The sequence below is a fragment of the Saccopteryx leptura genome, chromosome 12 (assembly GCF_036850995.1).
Source record: "Saccopteryx leptura isolate mSacLep1 chromosome 12, mSacLep1_pri_phased_curated, whole genome shotgun sequence".
NCBI lineage: Eukaryota > Metazoa > Chordata > Mammalia > Chiroptera > Emballonuridae > Saccopteryx > Saccopteryx leptura.
Genome location: NC_089514.1, coordinates 23,340,422 through 23,357,965, shown reverse-complemented (window position 1 = coordinate 23,357,965; position 17,544 = coordinate 23,340,422). Strand labels below are relative to the sequence as shown.

Genomic DNA, 17,544 nt, shown 5'->3' with positions numbered 1-17,544 from the left:
CCTCTCTCTCTCTCTCTCTCCTCCTCCTCCTCCTCCTCCTCCTCCTCCTCCTCTCTTGTTACTCTAAAGTCAATCAATAAAGAAATGGGAAGGATATCTATTCTGAAATTGTATTTACTCATATGTTGTCAGTATGTATTGAGTCCTAGCAGATTTTAACATAGGATGTGGTCACAGAGCAGATCCACTGATTCATGGATCTTCTGAACTAAGAGCTCACAAAGCAATGACATCATTATACATGAAGAGCAGCAGTGTGATGGGTTGGGAAGAATGGCTCACAACATTCATGTCATGATTACCGTTTTGTTTCATTGCATCACGTTAGTCTAAATTGACCTTTCTTTATTTATTATCAGTATTCACACCAACTTATCAAGAGAGAAATGAAAAAAAAAATCTCACATTTCTTACTTACATATCATGTGGTTGAAGCATTAAAAAGAGGTCCATTATATTTTTTTCCTTCACGCTTTACTCTTCTTCCTTTCTCTGTGTGCTGATGACTGAAATGGAGGTGGACTAAGAGACAAACCATGTTCAAGTTTCTGATCAGCACCAGACTCAGTTTGCCCTTCAGCATGCAACCATTCTGATTTTGCAGGATCAGAACTGAAAATATTAAACTTTCTTGTTAGTGATCAGAAATGCACAATATGAGAGTGTAGACGTGTTGCTTTTCACATTCTCTTGTAACAAGAGAAAACAGGATATGAGAGCAGTTTTAATGCTACTGAAATTATAGGCTCTGATAGAATCTGTAGGATGCTATGCATTCATTTGTGTGGGCATTTTTGTTTGACTTTTTGACTAAGGGTCTAAAGGATATGGTCTTATATTACTTGTCACTCATTAACATGACCAAAACATGTCACTTAATTTTTACAACTGGATAGAATATCTCATACTTGTCTAATGAGTTAGCTATTTTGTTAAGGTATTTATAAAAGCACTTTATATACACTAAAAGATAATAAAAATCTAATGTTCGTAAAATCAGAGGAAAAAAAGCAATGATATAAAACCATATTTTGTTTGTTTTAGATTACTTGTGCCAATTAAGAAGTCTATGTGCTCTCTCAAAAATCTTAGAAAAGAATATAATGCTATTATCGCTTTTAGTGAGGTGAGTTCTATGTATCTGAAACATGCCTAGTAATAAACAAATTTTTAGAAGTTAATATCTCAGGTAATGAATGAATGAAAAAAGTGTTCCTTGTATTTAGTCTGCACAAACCTGGCTTCTGTTTTCCTTTTAATTAAGTGCAATTATTTTTATAAAAATATTTATATTACTTTAAAAAATTAAAAAACATGAAAGAATTAAATAATAATAAAATACTAATAGTAAGTAATAAAAATAAACCATGCCCTTCTGACTTCAGAGAGTATAAAATTTCTCATACCTGAATCCTACACAATTGAACAAAGATCTAAGTAAATGCATCTCATGGTGCCCTCCTATTCTCCGGGGTGTAAGAGAACAACATTCCCAGTGTTGGACTTTGCAAGTGTCGAATTTTCTATTATCTGTCTATTATCTAATGCCTCAATTTCTAATATGTAAAGTGTTAATTTCATGCATAGCTGAATCAATGTCCTTGAAAATCAGGCTGCTTTATCAACACTATTCTCATCTCAATACCTTTCTTCGTCTAGATTTTGTTCTTGGTTTTCAGCTCAGGGAGAGATAAGGTAATTAACATACCAGATTTCAGATGAAAACACTCCTAGTTCTCCATCAGATTATTTCATTTAACCAGCATGTGACTTTTAACAAGTTGCTTACCCTCCCACTGGCTCCATTTCCTCAAATATAAAAGGGAGCTAATAACTATTTATGGTAATAGGATCAATGTGAAGATTCAGTGAATTAATGCACAAGGCAAGAAATTGATCATCCACAGAATCTCTGTTTCTTGGGGGACCAAATTCCAGTTAGATCAGAGTAAATTAAGGCTTTTGGAGCCAATTAATTGTATCTAAATCAAAAACTACATAAAACCAATTCTCTTTAATGCCAAGAGGGGCTCAACAAAGAGGGACAGATAGGGACAGACAGACAGGAAGAGAGAGATGAGAAGCATCGATTCCTCATTGTGGCACCTTTGTTGTTCATTTGTTGCTTTCTTATATGTGACTTGACAAGGGGGAGGGGCTACAACAGACCAAGTGACTCCTTGCTCAAGTCAGCGACCTTGGGCTCAAGCTGGTGAGTCTTGCTCAAACCAGATGAGCCTGTGCTCAAGTCGGCAACCTTGAGGTTTCGAACCTTCCACTTCCCCGTCCAAGGCTCTATCCACTGTGCAACCGCCTGGTCAGGCCAGTGTAGCGATTTTAATAAGTTTGGCTTATCAAACTCATAAAATTAGATTACTGTGCCCCTTTTGCAAGTATAATTTTCTACAATGTGATTTTTACTGTTAAGTACATTTAAGGAAAAAAAGAGCATGCTTTAATAAACTGCTAATAACTTTATTAAAAATAATACTTCCAGAGAAACAGTCTTCAATTTAATCTCCCCATTTTTACTAATCTGAATATTTGGACAATTATCTTATACTTAATCTGTGTCTCAAATACCAGTATGCTCATTTGAATTCAATTTCTAAAAAGCTTTGAAAGAAGTAAAATGGCATCACTTTTTGGAGAAAAAGAGAGAAAGGAAAGGAGAAATAGAAAAAGGGAGGAGAGAGAGAGGGAAAATAACTATTTAAGGGTATCATAAAGCAGCAAATGAATTGTTTAATTGTGTGAGAGCATTTTCTATCATGTAATATAGTTAATAAAAAAACTATTCTTTTAAACTTCCTCCTGAATATATGTGAAAAAATATCTCTATAAAATTAAAATTTATGAAAGTATTTCATGTTCCTATTATAATACAACCTACTCTATCGTCTTTCAAAATGCTTTGAAAGTGGTCATCAATGTACTGTTATTTTTCAATGAACCATTTTGGTTAATATTGATTTTTAACTAATTTTACCAGGCTGCCTTTCAGAAAAAGAAATATAAACTAAATGGCATGAAATATTTAAATTAGAAAATCTAAGCTCTTGCCTGCCTGTTTTTGGCAGTAAACGTTGGGTCCTAACTTCCTTCTAGCTTTCGGGTATTTTGTAGTTCTCTGCAGTAGTTACTTCAGGCAAGACAGCGCGACCTCTGTCTTATGGCTGCCAGTCTGCAACCAACCAAGGGAGGCTGCCCTCCTCATAGATGCAGGTGTGGACCAGGCGGGACGACTTTTCTGAAACCTAATCAGAGCCAGGGCTAGAACTTTTTTATTTTTTATTTATTTTTTCTTATTTTAAGATTAGAGCCCAAACTCTTGCTCACTACAGCTCCGAACTAAAGGTGAATAGCAAAAGCCACAACCTATAAAGAATGTGTGTCTGTCTTGTTTTCTATAACAGTAAGGTGAATAGAATTTTAGTTATACTGCACCTACCAGACTTACTAAATCAGCCCAGAATTAAAATTAATTTAACAGGTTCCAATAGTGTGTGGTAGATACATCTTCCAGTCCGATCTTCTGAGGATAGCCCTGTCCAGTATGATTTTCATAACTCTGTAGAGTGAATTTTAATTGTTCTCATACATAAGTGATTTGGTGGGCAAGATGTTCAGTAACACACGCTGTATGCTAAAACAACCCACCCGTTAAACCCATCTGTGAGCAATTATAGGTGTATCGATATACTTATCACTCTCAATCCCTTGTCATGATAGTTGGAGAGTCTTCCTTTTATTGGAAAAGTTAAATCTGAGTCCAGCATTGTTTTCCTAATATTCTGCTTGTTATGTGCCACTTGGTAAAATTTGCTTCATGAGTTCCAGAAAGCCTTTGGCTCTCAACAACACAAAGGACCATTGCAAGCATTTTCGGTCAGTTTTGATTGAACGCAGATTGCAGGATTGTTTTGCTAGACCACATTATTCTTTCAAATGTTTCCTCGGTAGTTGCATATTACTTTCTAATGATAATCATTTGCATTTCAGAACCCTTTCCGCCCCTGATGTTTTACAATGAATTCACTCAAAATTCATCTCTTTCTTCACTGTGCTGCTCTTTGGTTGGAGAGCAGTCCCGTGGTCCTGGACTTTTGAACAACCACTTTCATAATAAGATGCAAAGGACAACAGGAAGGACCCCATGAAAATCACCCAGGTTAGGCTCTATAGAGGGTGATGTGCAAATCAGAATGCTAACATTTTTCATACTCACAGAAAAAAAAATTTTTTTTGATGGTCCTATATGAGCTCTATATTGTCAGCATTTAAAAAAATCGTTTTTCCTATGCACACAAAGGCTCTTAGACATCTTATATAACATGAAAGGTAACGTGAAGGTTAGGCGATTCAGTTGGATGTTTGGGACCTGAACTGAGCAGCTCCCAGCTTTTCTTTCATTGTCTGCCGCCTCCGCCTCCGCATGCTCCGTTCCCACTCCACTTCTGGTGGTCCACGGAGGAGGCTGCAGATGTTTCTCCCACACAGTGGAAACGTTCCCTAATGTGTCGGTAGGCTTCCAGGCTCTGCTCATATGGGAAAAGAAAAAAAAAATTGGAGCGAAATAATGAATTTCTGGATTGGTCTTATTTCCTTTTGTGCCTTTCAAAAATGTTGAAACAAAGAAGAAAAGAACTCTAGACCTATTCACCTTTCCCACACTCCTAACTATAGAAAATGGTGTGAAAAGTGATTTCTTACTTCTAAAAAGTCAGTAAGTAAATAATCTCACGCCATTTTCCAGAAGTCTCAAGATAGCTATTCTATCTGAGAAAACTATACAATTTTGTTTATATTTGATTGTTTGCAAAATAAGAATTATATAGATTACTGCATGGTTGGAAAATCAGAGTATCTGTGTTTTATTCTTTACAAAGCCTATAGATTGCATCCTGTGGTTTAAAAATAAATTTCAGAAAGAGATACCCTTCCCTGTTTGCACAATGAAATACGGGCCCAATGTAGTGAAAATGCAGAACTCAAAGATATCAAAAGAAAACTTGATTTTTTTTTCATTTACTCTCTCTCTATTTTCTCTGTAAAGACAACTATAATTTTTTTTTTTTGCCCTTGAATGACATCTAAGCAGCAGCCATAATTTACCTGGGTACTCTTCAACCATGTAACTCCTTTAGTCAACTTAGTCATAACAATATTCTCAGTTCAAAAATGAATATACCAATGTCTATGTTTCAAAAAACACTTCTAAACTTCCTTAAAGTTAGAGTTCTTCCCTGCCCATGCCTCTATCCCTCCCACTGCAGCCAGCTTTTGGTGAGAAGTGTATGTGTACGTGTTGTATAGAAGTACTGGGGGTTGATGTTGGTTTCTCTTCCTGACCACTGCTGATTTTCTACTGTTTTCCCTGTGCCCTCATTTCTCACACACACACTTCCTCCTAGTCCATGGGGGATCTTGCAAATGAGACCCACTGCTATGAATGGTTTCTTCTCCATTGCAGCCACATGGCCAGACAGGTATGGGTCAGACAGATGTTCACTGGAGCACACCACAAACTTTAGAGCATGACTATTCAGTTCTTTATTGGACTCTGTGAAGTTCTGCTTACCAAATTTGAGAGAAAGGGAAGGAAGTGCACCGTTTTTTTCTCTTGTGGAAGGAAGGACAGGTGGAATCTTCACATCAGCATGCTCTCTCTAGCTATTCTCTCTCCCATCCTCATCTTCCAAACTCACGAGTCTTCCACTTTTTTGTGAGGAATCGAGTGTTAGCACTAAGTTTAGATGATGTAAATCCTTCATGGTTTTTACTTAGGATTTTAGGATTAATTTTTAACTATTGTCTTTAGAGTCAGCTAAAACTGACACACACACACAAAAAGTCAGTTTTTCTTTGGGTTACATATGTGGTCTTAAAAACCTAGGGAGTCCATAAATTTTTTTACACAAGTATTTATTGAGCACTTCCTGTAAATCAATCAGTATTTGAAGAGCCCGGAAATAACACTGTAAAACATCAACCAATTCCAGCTCTCACAGACAAAGAAAACAAAAGCTGGGTAAAAAAGGTGAAGGGATTGAAAAAAGAAAAAATATGTATAGACACAGACAACAGTATGAGGATTGCAGGAGGAAAAGAGGGTGGAGAGAGGTGGGAGAGGGTAGGGGGGATATACAGTGTGTCCGTAAAGTCATGGTGCACTTTTGACCGGTCACAGGAAAGCAACAAAAGATGACAGAAATATGAAATCAGCACCAAATAAAAGGAAAACCCTCCTAGTTTCTGTAGGATGATGTGGTAGCATGTGCACATGTGCAGATGATGATATAACACTGTGTATACAGTGGAACAGCCCAAGGCCATGTCAGTGGAGATGTGGACGGTACAGAGGAAAGTTCAGTGTGTTCTGTGGCTCACTAAATTTGAATCCATGACCAAAGTGCAACGTGAATATCTGCGCATTTATAAGGAGCGCCACCACATAGGAATAACATGACTCGGTGGGATAAGCAGTTGAAGGAAAACGGCAGTTTGGTGGAGAAACCCCGTTCTGGTAGGCCATCAGTCAGTGACGAGTCTGTAGAGGCTATACGGAATAGCTACCTAAGGAGCCCTAAAAAATCTGTGCGTGAGCCCACATTGAACTGCACTGAATAGGTATGAAACTGGGAGAGTTTTCCTTTTATTTGGTGCAGATTTCACATTTCTATCATCTTTTGTTGCTTTCCTGTGACCGGTCAAAAGTGCACCATGACTTTAGGGACACACTGTATACTGATGGAGGGAACTTGAATTGGGGTGGTATAATACACAATATAATACACAGATGATGTGTTATAGAATCGTACACCTGAAACCTGTATAACTTTATTAACCAATGTCAATCCAATAAATTCAATATAAAATTAAAAAAAAAGAAATTAAAGCTATTACTCTCTTCATGTATACATGACATTCTGTTTGTGTTTGTCCACATTTTTAGGTTTTATAAGGACGCCAGTCATATTGGGTTAGGGTACATGTTGCTCCAATATAACCTCACCTTAACTAATTACATGTGTAACGACCCCATTTCCAAATTAGGTTATGGCCTCAGGTACAGGCAGGGAGAGTAGACGTAAATCTATACATCTTGGAGGGACACAATTCGAGCAGTAATCAAACATCTGGAGAAGGACATTCTAGACAGAGGAAACAGTGAGTACAAATTCCTGACAAAGGTTTAAGGAAACCTGAAAGATGAGGAATGTGGCCAGAGAGAGTGTCTGCGGGGCAAGGGATGGAGGAAATGGATTCAGAGAAATAAAACGAACAGGCAAGATTACGTAGGATCATAGATGGAATAGTGTGGAGGTTGGTTTTTACTCTGCATGAGATGACTAGCCAATAGAGGATTTCAAGAAGAGGAATGATATAAGTTGGCATATTTAACCAAAGTGTTCTGGCTGCACACTGAAAGTAGACTTAAGAGAAATAGTGACACAAGTTGGAAGGTATAATATTAAGAAGAAGCCATAAAGGCTTGCATCAAAGTGGTGCAGATGGGAGGGATATGATAAGCAATTAAGTTCGGAGTATATTTTGAGGGTCATTCAATACATATTGCTGGAGATTTGTTGGGTAGAGTATGAGAAAAAAAGAAGCTCCCATGACAATGCTAAGATTTCTGGTTGGAGCAGGTAGAAGTGCTGTCCACTAGGATGCAAATGACCAGGAGAGAATCAGGATTGGGGTGCACCACAGCACAGTTTCCAACACCTGAAGGATGCCTTTTAACTGGGTAATATGAGAGGTAGTGTAATCACCACACTGATATCTGTCTTTGAAGTTTTCTTTTGTTTTTGCTTCACCCCTTCATCTTTTTTACCTGTATTATTATTTATTTATTTATTTTTACAGAGACAGAGAGAGAGTCAGAGAGAGGGATAGATAGGGACAGACAAGAATGGAGAGAGATGAGAAGCATTAATCATCAGTTTTTCATTGAGACACCTTAGTTGTTCATTGATTGCTCTCTCATATGTGTCTTGACCGGGGAGCTACAGCAGACTGAGTAACCCCTTGCTCGAGCCAGCGACCTTGGGTCCAAGCTGGTGAGCTTTGCTCAAACCAGATGAGCCCGCGCTCAAGCTGGCAACCTTGAGGTCTCGAGCCTGGGTCCTCCGCATCCCAGTCCAATGCTCTATCCACTGCGCCACTGCCTGGTCAGGCTTTACCTATATTATTAAAGGGATTTACTAATAGGGGTTTATAAGGTCTCCTAAGATTGAAAAGATGTCAACTAATTTTTACATTTCTTTAGGATTTATTTTTTTTTATTTCCAATTATATAGAAATAGGTTTTCTATTTATAAAATTTTCAAAGCCTTTATTCCATTAGATAGTTAAAAGGAAACTCAATTTTGTGCTGCATTCAATGCTAGCTGAGCTGGGCCGGCAGGCAGTAAAATGAAAGGGGCACCCTCTCTGTTATCAGCAGCATACTCCTTTCACTAGCCTTCCACACCACTCTGGAGTCTTACAAGCATACAGAGTTGTAGCCATGTATTTCAATTATCCAAATACTCAAGTAAAACTACCTTTCATATTTTATCTTTGCCACTCATCTATTCCAGTAAGGAGAGGTAAGGACAGAAAAAGCTGTTTCTTATTTCATTTTATAAACTAATAAGTCACCTTTCTAGAAAAAAACAAAGAAATAGACCAGTTCCTTAAATAAATGTTATTTGCCGTTCCAAATTAATAATCCATTTAAAATATGAATATTTTTCTGATATAATAAGCAATTTCTTTTTGTGTTCTGAGGCTTTCCCACTGCTGCAAAGGGCGGACCATAGTCACTTGTATCCGATGACCTGAATTTCTGGGGTTGTTTGTGTGGTCCCCATACTCTAGACTCCCAAGGGCTCTCAATGCAGTGGACAGCTGTTTGTTTGTTTTAAATTTTGGAGGAAACATTAACTAAAGAACTACCTGAGATTTTTCTTTCTTTTTTTTTGTATTTTTCTGAAGCTAGAAATGGGGAGAGACAGTCATACAGACTCCTGCATGCGCCCGACCGGGATCCACCCGGCACGCCCACCAGGGGGCAATGCTCTGCCCACCAGGGGGCGATACTCTGCCCCTCTGGGGCATCGCTCTGTTGCGACCAGAGCCACTCCAGCACCTGGGGCAGAGGCTAAGGAGCCATCCCCAGCGCCCGGGCCATCTTTGCTCCAATGGAGCCTCGGCTGCGGGAGGGGAAGAGAGAGACAGAGAGGAAGGAGAGGGGGAGGGGTGGAGAAGCAGATGGGCGCCTCTCCTGTGTGCCCTGGCCGGGAATCGAACCCGGGACTTCTGCACGCCAGGCCGACGCTCTACCACTGAGCCAACTGGCCAGGGCCTACCTGAGATTTTTCACTCCAAAAAAAGTGAAAGGAAGGCTGAATAACTAATTTATCAACTAGTAAATCAAAATGTGGTGGCCATAATCAGCATACAGAATGTAAGGTTGACCATGCTTTATACAAAATTTCTTTAAATTAAGTACAACATAAAAGATAAGAGGGAGAAGAAATGGAATATATAGAATAAAATACAGAGAGCAAAGAAAAAATAATAGGCATTAAAATAGAAAGCATGTCTGAAAAATAAGAATAAATATTTATTTGTTTATTCATTTTAGAGAGGGGAGAGAGAGAGAGAGAGAGAGAGAGAGAGAGAGAGAGAGATAAAAGAGATAAAGGGTGGAGAGGAGCAGGATGCATCAACTCCCATATGTGCCCTGACCAGACAAGTGCAGGGTTTTGGACTGGCAACCTCAGCATTCCAGGCCAACACTTTAACCACAGGTCAGGCTGAAAAATAAGAATTAGATTTTGTAAATTGTTCTAGGATTCTTAAATGGATAAAAATTTTGTTTTTTTCCACTATACCTTAATAGTTTCCTATCTTCTTACCAAAGTTGTCCTCATTAACTTCATTTTAATGAACATTCTCTGAAATAAAATCTCAGTAATACATTATTGATCCAAGCCCAAATTTGATCATAGTTTTAAAATAGATATGGTTATACTATTTTAAAATATAGAAATAATTTGGATAAACTGCTCATTGGAAGGTCAGAGGTATAAGGGATCAGAGACATGATCTGGTCTATTTCTCACATTTTATTTTTTATTTATTTGTATTTTTATCGAATTTGTTGGGTTGGTTTTGGTTAATAAAATTATACAGATTTCAGGTGTACAGCTCTCTATATATCATCTCTATATTGCATTGTATTTGATGAAGGACCTTTGACAAACCATGACCAGGCTAAGTTTTGAGGCTTGTGTTTAATTAAATCTGAATTCAATGTTTCTCTCAGGAATTCACATTTTAAAAAAAGATTAATAAGACATTGTATAAAGACAAAGCCAGCCTTTTTTTCCTGTGTTCTGTAATGTAAATATGCAAGTTAGAATTTTGGATATATTTCAACTAAAACAAAAGGAGAACACACCCAAAAATAAATTTATGATCTCTGGATAGTGTGGTATCTGGAATAGTAGGAAATTCTGACTAAAATGATGAGATAATTGTGAAATTCCAAACAAAGAAGACACAAGCCACCAGAGAAAACTATCAATTCCTGCTTATTTGCTAATAACTTTATCTAGTTGAGATTTCATGGAGAGAGGGCTTTCATTTGTTGCACTATTGAGAATAAGGGTGGCGGCCCTGGCCGGTTGGCTCAGTGGTAGAGCGTCGGTCTGGCGTGCAGAAGTCCTGGGTTCGATTCCCGGCCAGGGCACACAGGAGAAGCGCCCATCTGCTTCTCCACCCCTCCCCCTCTCCTTCCTCTCTGTCTCTCTCTTCCCCTCACGCAGCCGAGGCTCCATTGGAGCAAAGATGGCCCGGGCGCTGGGGATGGCTTCTTGGCCTCTGCCCCAGGCACTAGAGTGGCTCTGGTCGCAACAGAGCGATGCCCCGGAGGGGCAGAGCATCGCCCCCTGGTGGGTGTGCCGGGTGGATCCCAGTCGGGCGCATGCGGGAGTCTGTCTGACTGTCTCTCCCTGTTTCCAGCTTCAGAAAAATACAAAAATAAAAAAATAAAAAAATAAAAAAAAGAGAGAATAAGGGTGGCAGACTAAAGTGAGATTTGAAAAAAATAGTCTAATAACAGATTGACCAATTTCTGTTAATTTTTTTTTCTTTTACTGAGGCAGGCTTAAAAGGGAGCCCGACTTCCTTCCATAGTGCTGCTTACAGTCATAACATCAAAAAAGTTTTAGGAATCTGAAAGCCAAACTAGTCTCTATGTGGTCAATTTCTCCTTGGGAATCTGGAAGCTACAAATATGAAAATTTAGAGGAGGGGACCAAAAAAGCGAGCTCATTTTCTAAACACTAGTGCTGTCCCTGATGAATCACATGGCTTTCTGCCGTGAGTTTCACTGTACCTTGAAGAATTCCACTCAGCGGTTCCCTGGCAAATTCAGTCATGAAATGACTGAATTATATGTTATCAGTAAAATGACACTTGAGAACTTCTAATAACTTATAATGCAAGTTGGTAATGTTATATTTAACAGGAGTTCATATATATACTTTGTTATGAGCTTCAGATACACAATTACAGATATATACATTGCTGAATATCATGGCGATGCTATGATTAGATTATGTTGCAAAATACTTAGAAGGAATAAGATGAAGGGAAAGTAAATGACACAGTAGCACTAAAGTAATGGGCACTTCTAACAAATCAAATCAGGTTCAGGAATGGGTTCTTTTAGATGTGTGGCATTTCTACAAATAAATCTAGAACCTTAGACAGATCAGTTCTCTATTCATTCAACCTAGAGAACTAGTACATCCTATACCGGAAGCGCTCATCTTCTGAATTTTATTTTTTTGTACCTTGAAGTATCAAATTGAATAGATAGCACTCTAAACAGAAACTCCCAAACCTATCCTTTTAAAGATTTGCATTGGCTATCTGACATCATGGAATGGAGAAAACATTCTGGGATTTGATGCTGAATGTCTGAGCTTTCAAATTTTATTTTGGCCAACAATTTTGCATCATAGCCTTGAGCAAGTGTTTACATCACTCTCAGCCTCAGAATTCTCTTCGGCAAAATAGTATTAACAGCACTTAATCCCCTGAGTTTTAGAGACTAAATGGAATAATGCTAATTGAGTACTATTCAATAAACAAATGTGCCTCCCTCTCCCTCTCCTTCCTTCTAGTAGATTAGCAAACCTGAGAATCTTCATAATTATCTGCATAGTCAGTGTGCATGTGTCCATTATAAGTGTTGAGTAATTCATGAGTCCTATTTTTAGGGGCTTTTCCTCTAGAGAAAATGAGAGAGTTAAAGTGATTCCAGTTAAGAGTAAGGATAAATTACATGGCATCACTCAAGATCAATTTACAACATTAATAATAGTTATGTGATCTGTCATCATGTATTAGTGTTTGGCAAGAGAAAACTGGACTGGAAAATTAGCAGGGTTGAAGGTGAAGAGTATAATGCCCCGCTTAACACACACAGGACCTGGGAACACTACCAATCTGGGAAGCGCTTTCACTTTCAGAGGCTTAGAGGACTGTAGCTTGAAAGTGTCTGCATTTCTCAAAGAAAATCATTACTAACCAGCAAGGGTGTCTGAGAGAGAGAATAAGAGAATGAATGATTAGGTTTGAGTTTACTTGAAGAAAACTGAACTTCATAAAAGTATCTTGTAGTCTCTTTTACTATTTTTGAGTTATTTTTTCTAATAAGAAAAAAAAAATCTATTAATTTTGAGAGAGAGAGAAGGAAAGAGAGAGGAAAGCATCAAATCATTGTTTTATTTAGTTGTACCATAATTTAGTCCTGCGCTTATTGGCTGCTTCTCATATGTGCCGTGACCAGGGATAGGGATTGAACTCATGACCTCAGTGCACCAGGATGATGCTTTATCCACTGAGCCATGCAGCCTGGGCGCAAGGCTCATTTGTGAATTCTTTACTTTCATTATTAATCTCATTCTGAGTCCTGAACAGATACCTCAATTATTTAGAGCAGGAGTCGGGAAACTTTTTGGCTGAGAGAGGCGTGAAGGCCACATATTTTAAAATGTAATTCCCTTCTTTAGTTATTAGAGAAATGCAAATCAAAACTGCAATGAGATACCGCCTCACACCTGTTAGATTAGCTATTATTAACAAGACAGGTAATAGCAAATGTTGGAGAGGCTGTGGAGAAAAAGGAACCCTCATACACTGTTGGTGGGAATGTAAAGTAGTAGAACCATTATGGAAGAAAGTATGGTGGTTCCTCAAAAAACTGAAAATAGAACTACCTTATGACCCAGCAATCCTTCTACTGGGTATATACCCCCAAAACTCAGAAACATTGATACGTAAAGACACATGCAGCCCCATGTTCATTGCAGCATTGTTCACAGTGGCCAGGACATGGAAACAACCAAAAAGCCCATCAATAGATGACTGGATAAAGAAGATGTGGCACATATACACTATGGAATACTACTCAGCCATAAGAAATGATGACATAGGATCATTTACAGCAAAATGGTGGGATTTTAATAACATTATACAAAGTGAAATAAGTAAATCAGAAAAAACCAGGAACTGCATTATTCCATACATAGGTGGGACATAAAAGTGAGACTAAGAGACATTGATAAGAGTGTGGTGGTTACGGGGGGAGGGGGGAGAGGGAGAGGGAAAGGGGGAGGGGGAGGGGCACAAAGAAAACTAGATAGTAGGTGACAGAGGACAATCTGACTTTGGGTGATGGGTATGCAACATAAGTGAACGACAAGATAACCTGGACATGTTATCTTTGAATATATGTATCCTGATTTATTGATGTCGCCCCATTAAAAAAATAAAATTATTTTAAAAAAAATGTAATTCCGTGTGAATGGCTCCAGCCACCTACAACCATGAACATGAGCGGTAGGAAATGAATGGATTGTAATACATGAGAATGTTTTATATTTTTAACGTTATTATTTTTTTTAATTAAAGATTTGTCTGCGAGCCAGATGCAGCCATCAAAAGAGCCACATCTGGCTTGCAAGCCATAGGTTCCCAACCCCTGATTTAGAGTATCAATTGTCCTGATGTGCAGAGGTCGGTTGGCAATTCTATCACTCGTTGGGACAGGAACAGATTTGATGTTCCTGTCTTTCTCTCTCTAGTCAATAAAATAAACATTTTTAAAAAGTCTCATTTTGAGGCCACTCTTATACATTCAGAAATGCTCAAGTCTCTGTATATGACTCATGGAGAAACCATTAAACTATTCTGACATACTGAAAACCTGCTTTAAAGATTTGTGAAAAGTCTCTACTCTTTGCCATTCCTGAAAAATGTAAGCTATAGACCAGGGATCAGGAACCTACGGCTTGTGAGCCAGATGTGGCTCTTTTGAGGGCTGCATCTGTCTCACAGACAAATCTTTAATAAAAAAAAAATAATAACTTTAAAAATATAAAACATTCTCATGTATTACAATCCATTCATTTCCTACCGCTCATGTTCATGGTTGTGGGTGGCTGGAGCCAATCACAGCTGTCATCCGGATAACACCAAATTTTTATTGGATAATGTGTAACATACACGGGTCATTGTATGGATGTCATGGAATTACATTTTAAAATATGTGGCATTCATGGCTCTCTCAGCCAAAAAGCTTCCTGACCCTTGCTATAAACTGAAGAGTGCTTAGGATGTACGAGAATATGTGTATACAGAATTTTTAGGCTAGAAATTTAGCAATTTCTTGCCAGCAGAGGGCTCCTTGCTTTAACACTGTTCTATACATGCAATGTCCAGCAAGAACGGTTGATAAGGGGAATACGTAGGGTTTACTATTTGTTAAGGGCGATATTTGCTATACTCTGTTAAATTAAGAAGAATAAAAAGATGACTGAAGCATAGCCAAGTCCCTACCCCTGACACTTGAGATATATCAATAATTTACTGTTTTATTCCATTATGGAAAATTTCCTTTTTCTCTGCTTTTCCAGTTTGAAAAATAAATGTGCTTTAATCCTACCTCATGAGTCCACATACTCACCTGCAGTCTGATTCTTTAAATAATTTATTTTTCTCTATTCAAAATTTAATATTTTTAAAATGACGTTAACCAATTGATCAGTGTCTAACCTAACCATGAACGTCGGCAAAGCTTAATGAAGGACAGCATTAATTGATTTGGTGCTTATAACTCTGATTATTTAAATTGTAACTTCAAAGAAATATTAGAAGAATGTAACAAAATAAAGCTGTTTTCAGTCTTCTCGCCTTTGAACCTATCCTTCTTATTCTTGTCAGTTTCTTCCTAATGAAACCTGTGGCAGATTTTTATGATACCAATGAATAATGTACACACAACGCCTGGGGCAATTTTATTTAAACAGTTTTATTAACATTATTGTGACAACTTAAAATAACACAGAATTACTGCATGATCCTCAATCTACAAAAACAAACTGGCCAAGTATAATAGACATATGTATTACAAATGAACCTGCTGAATAAATTCTGAGGAATTCTATTCATTTTCATTTTAGTAATATATTTTTCTATAATGTAGATCCTTAGGTTATATGGTTTTCAGAAATAAATACAATCCTAGGCAGACAACTAATGGAATACATTTTTGATGATGACAAATACAAAGCTAAGCACAATTTTAGCAGGATGGCTTCCTTTAGCAAAGGTGCCAGGCAAGAATGCATTTTACCTCTCTGTTTAATCTGAATACAGACCACATCATGTGAAATCTGGGCTAGACTCAGAGGAAGGAGGAATGAAAATTGGTAGAAAAAATTAATAACTGAAGACATGTGGATAACACCACCTTATTGATAGAAAGTAGCAATGATTTGAAACAACTGCTGATGCAAGCAAAAGAAGAAAGTGACAAAGCAGTTTTGCATTTTAATATTAAGAAGACAAAATTCATGGCTATAGAAGAAAAAATGAATAGACAATGAAGACATTGAATTTGTTAAAGATTTTGCTTACCTTGGTTCAGTCATTAATTCAAATGGAAATTGCGGCCAAGAAATCAAGAGAGACATGGAAGGGCAGCAATGGAAGAATTGGGAAAGATCAAGAGCAAAGATTTGCCACTAGAGACCTAGGTTGAGATCATCCCCCTCCTCCTATTCCCAATCAGTTTGTATAGATGCAAAAGTTAATCAGTGAAGAAGGCTGAAAGAGAGAAAAAATTGATTTATTTGAAATACGGTATTAGAAGAGAACTTTATAGATACCCTGGACGGACAGAAACATGAACAAGCGGGTTCCAGAGCAAATTAAAGTTGAAACACTGTTGGAAGCAAAAATGTCAAAAGTTGTCTTACGTTAGGCACATCATGAGAAGGCAGGGTTCTTCGGAAAAGACAACAATGCTGGGAAAAATGGAAGGCAGCAGGGAAACCAAAGATGAGATGGACTGATTGCATAAAAGAAGCCATAGGCATGAGTCTACAGGAGCTGAGCAGGACTGTTGAGGACAGGACAGTGTGGATGTCACTCATTTATACAGGGTTGACAGGAGATGGAGCCCACACATTGGCGTACGACACAGTTTTAGCAAGCAGCAAAGGAAAAGTTGTCAAACCAATGCCATTGACATCTTCATTCTTTTTATTATTTTTCTGTTTTCTCCTTTATATTTAAAATCATTTGTTGTCAACCCTATCAATAAAGTAACTGCAACTGACTCTAATTTTAAGAGAGAATAATAAATGTGGAAAGCAAGCAAGAGAAAATAAGTATACTACCTTTCACTAAAGAAATGGTTCATGTAATGATTATGAGATAATTATTTTTTATAGTCAGTAGTAATATGTTCAGGTTGTAGACAACCGATTAAAGCAAGAGAATTGTGTACAAACTTAAATTATTTCCAAAGGCCAGAGGCAAGTTTTTTCATGCTTCTTACTCCCCAGAATGCAATGCAGATGGAAAAAAAAATCTGAAGAAATAAAACACAAAGAAGAAAAACAATTAAAACTGAATCAATACTTCCAATTGAGTTAAAAATGTGAGTAAACTAAACATAAATATTTCAGACAGTTTCATTTAAATTGAATATAGCTGTTTTTCACTGATAGAATTTAGGTAACCCAGCTAAAATCAAGTTAGGTGAAGAAAGAAGTAAAATGTTTTGTTTCTGTGGCTTTTTTTTTAACACATAAATTTTGGTCATTCAGAGGGATTAGGCTATGTGAGTTAGATGTTGCATGAAATAGAAATTGACTGGCACTTGGGCACATTGCTTATTGTATGTATTGTAGTCAATGATCTCATTGTTTATATCATTTAAGAAACTTTTGGAAAAGGAGAAATAAAAACATTGTTGAAGACTAATTTCTCTCTGAGGTACTGTGATCTATTTTATTAGGAAATTCACCTAACATGAATTAAATTCTAAACACAACTGTTGACTTAACTTCTCAATCATTTGAAATTATCAGGTATAAAAATGTAACTGTAAAAGTTTTCTTAAAGTTGATGATATGACTAAGTAATAATAAGTAACCATACGAGTTTATTGAGTTTACTCTTTCAAAT

At 37.4% G+C, this 17,544-nt stretch overlaps 1 protein-coding gene across 1 annotated transcript in view; it reads right to left on the bottom strand.

The window, feature by feature from the left end:
- Positions 1 to 15,363: 15,363 nt before the first annotated feature.
- The window catches only part of AGMO (alkylglycerol monooxygenase), a 314,576-nt gene continuing 312,395 nt past the window's right edge, over positions 15,364 to 17,544 (bottom strand). The window contains exon 13 of the mRNA XM_066354139.1: positions 15,364 to 16,945. Coding sequence (XP_066210236.1) covers positions 16,871 to 16,945 — 75 coding nt within the window. The 3' untranslated portion in view covers positions 15,364 to 16,870. The remainder of the gene's footprint in view (positions 16,946 to 17,544) is intronic.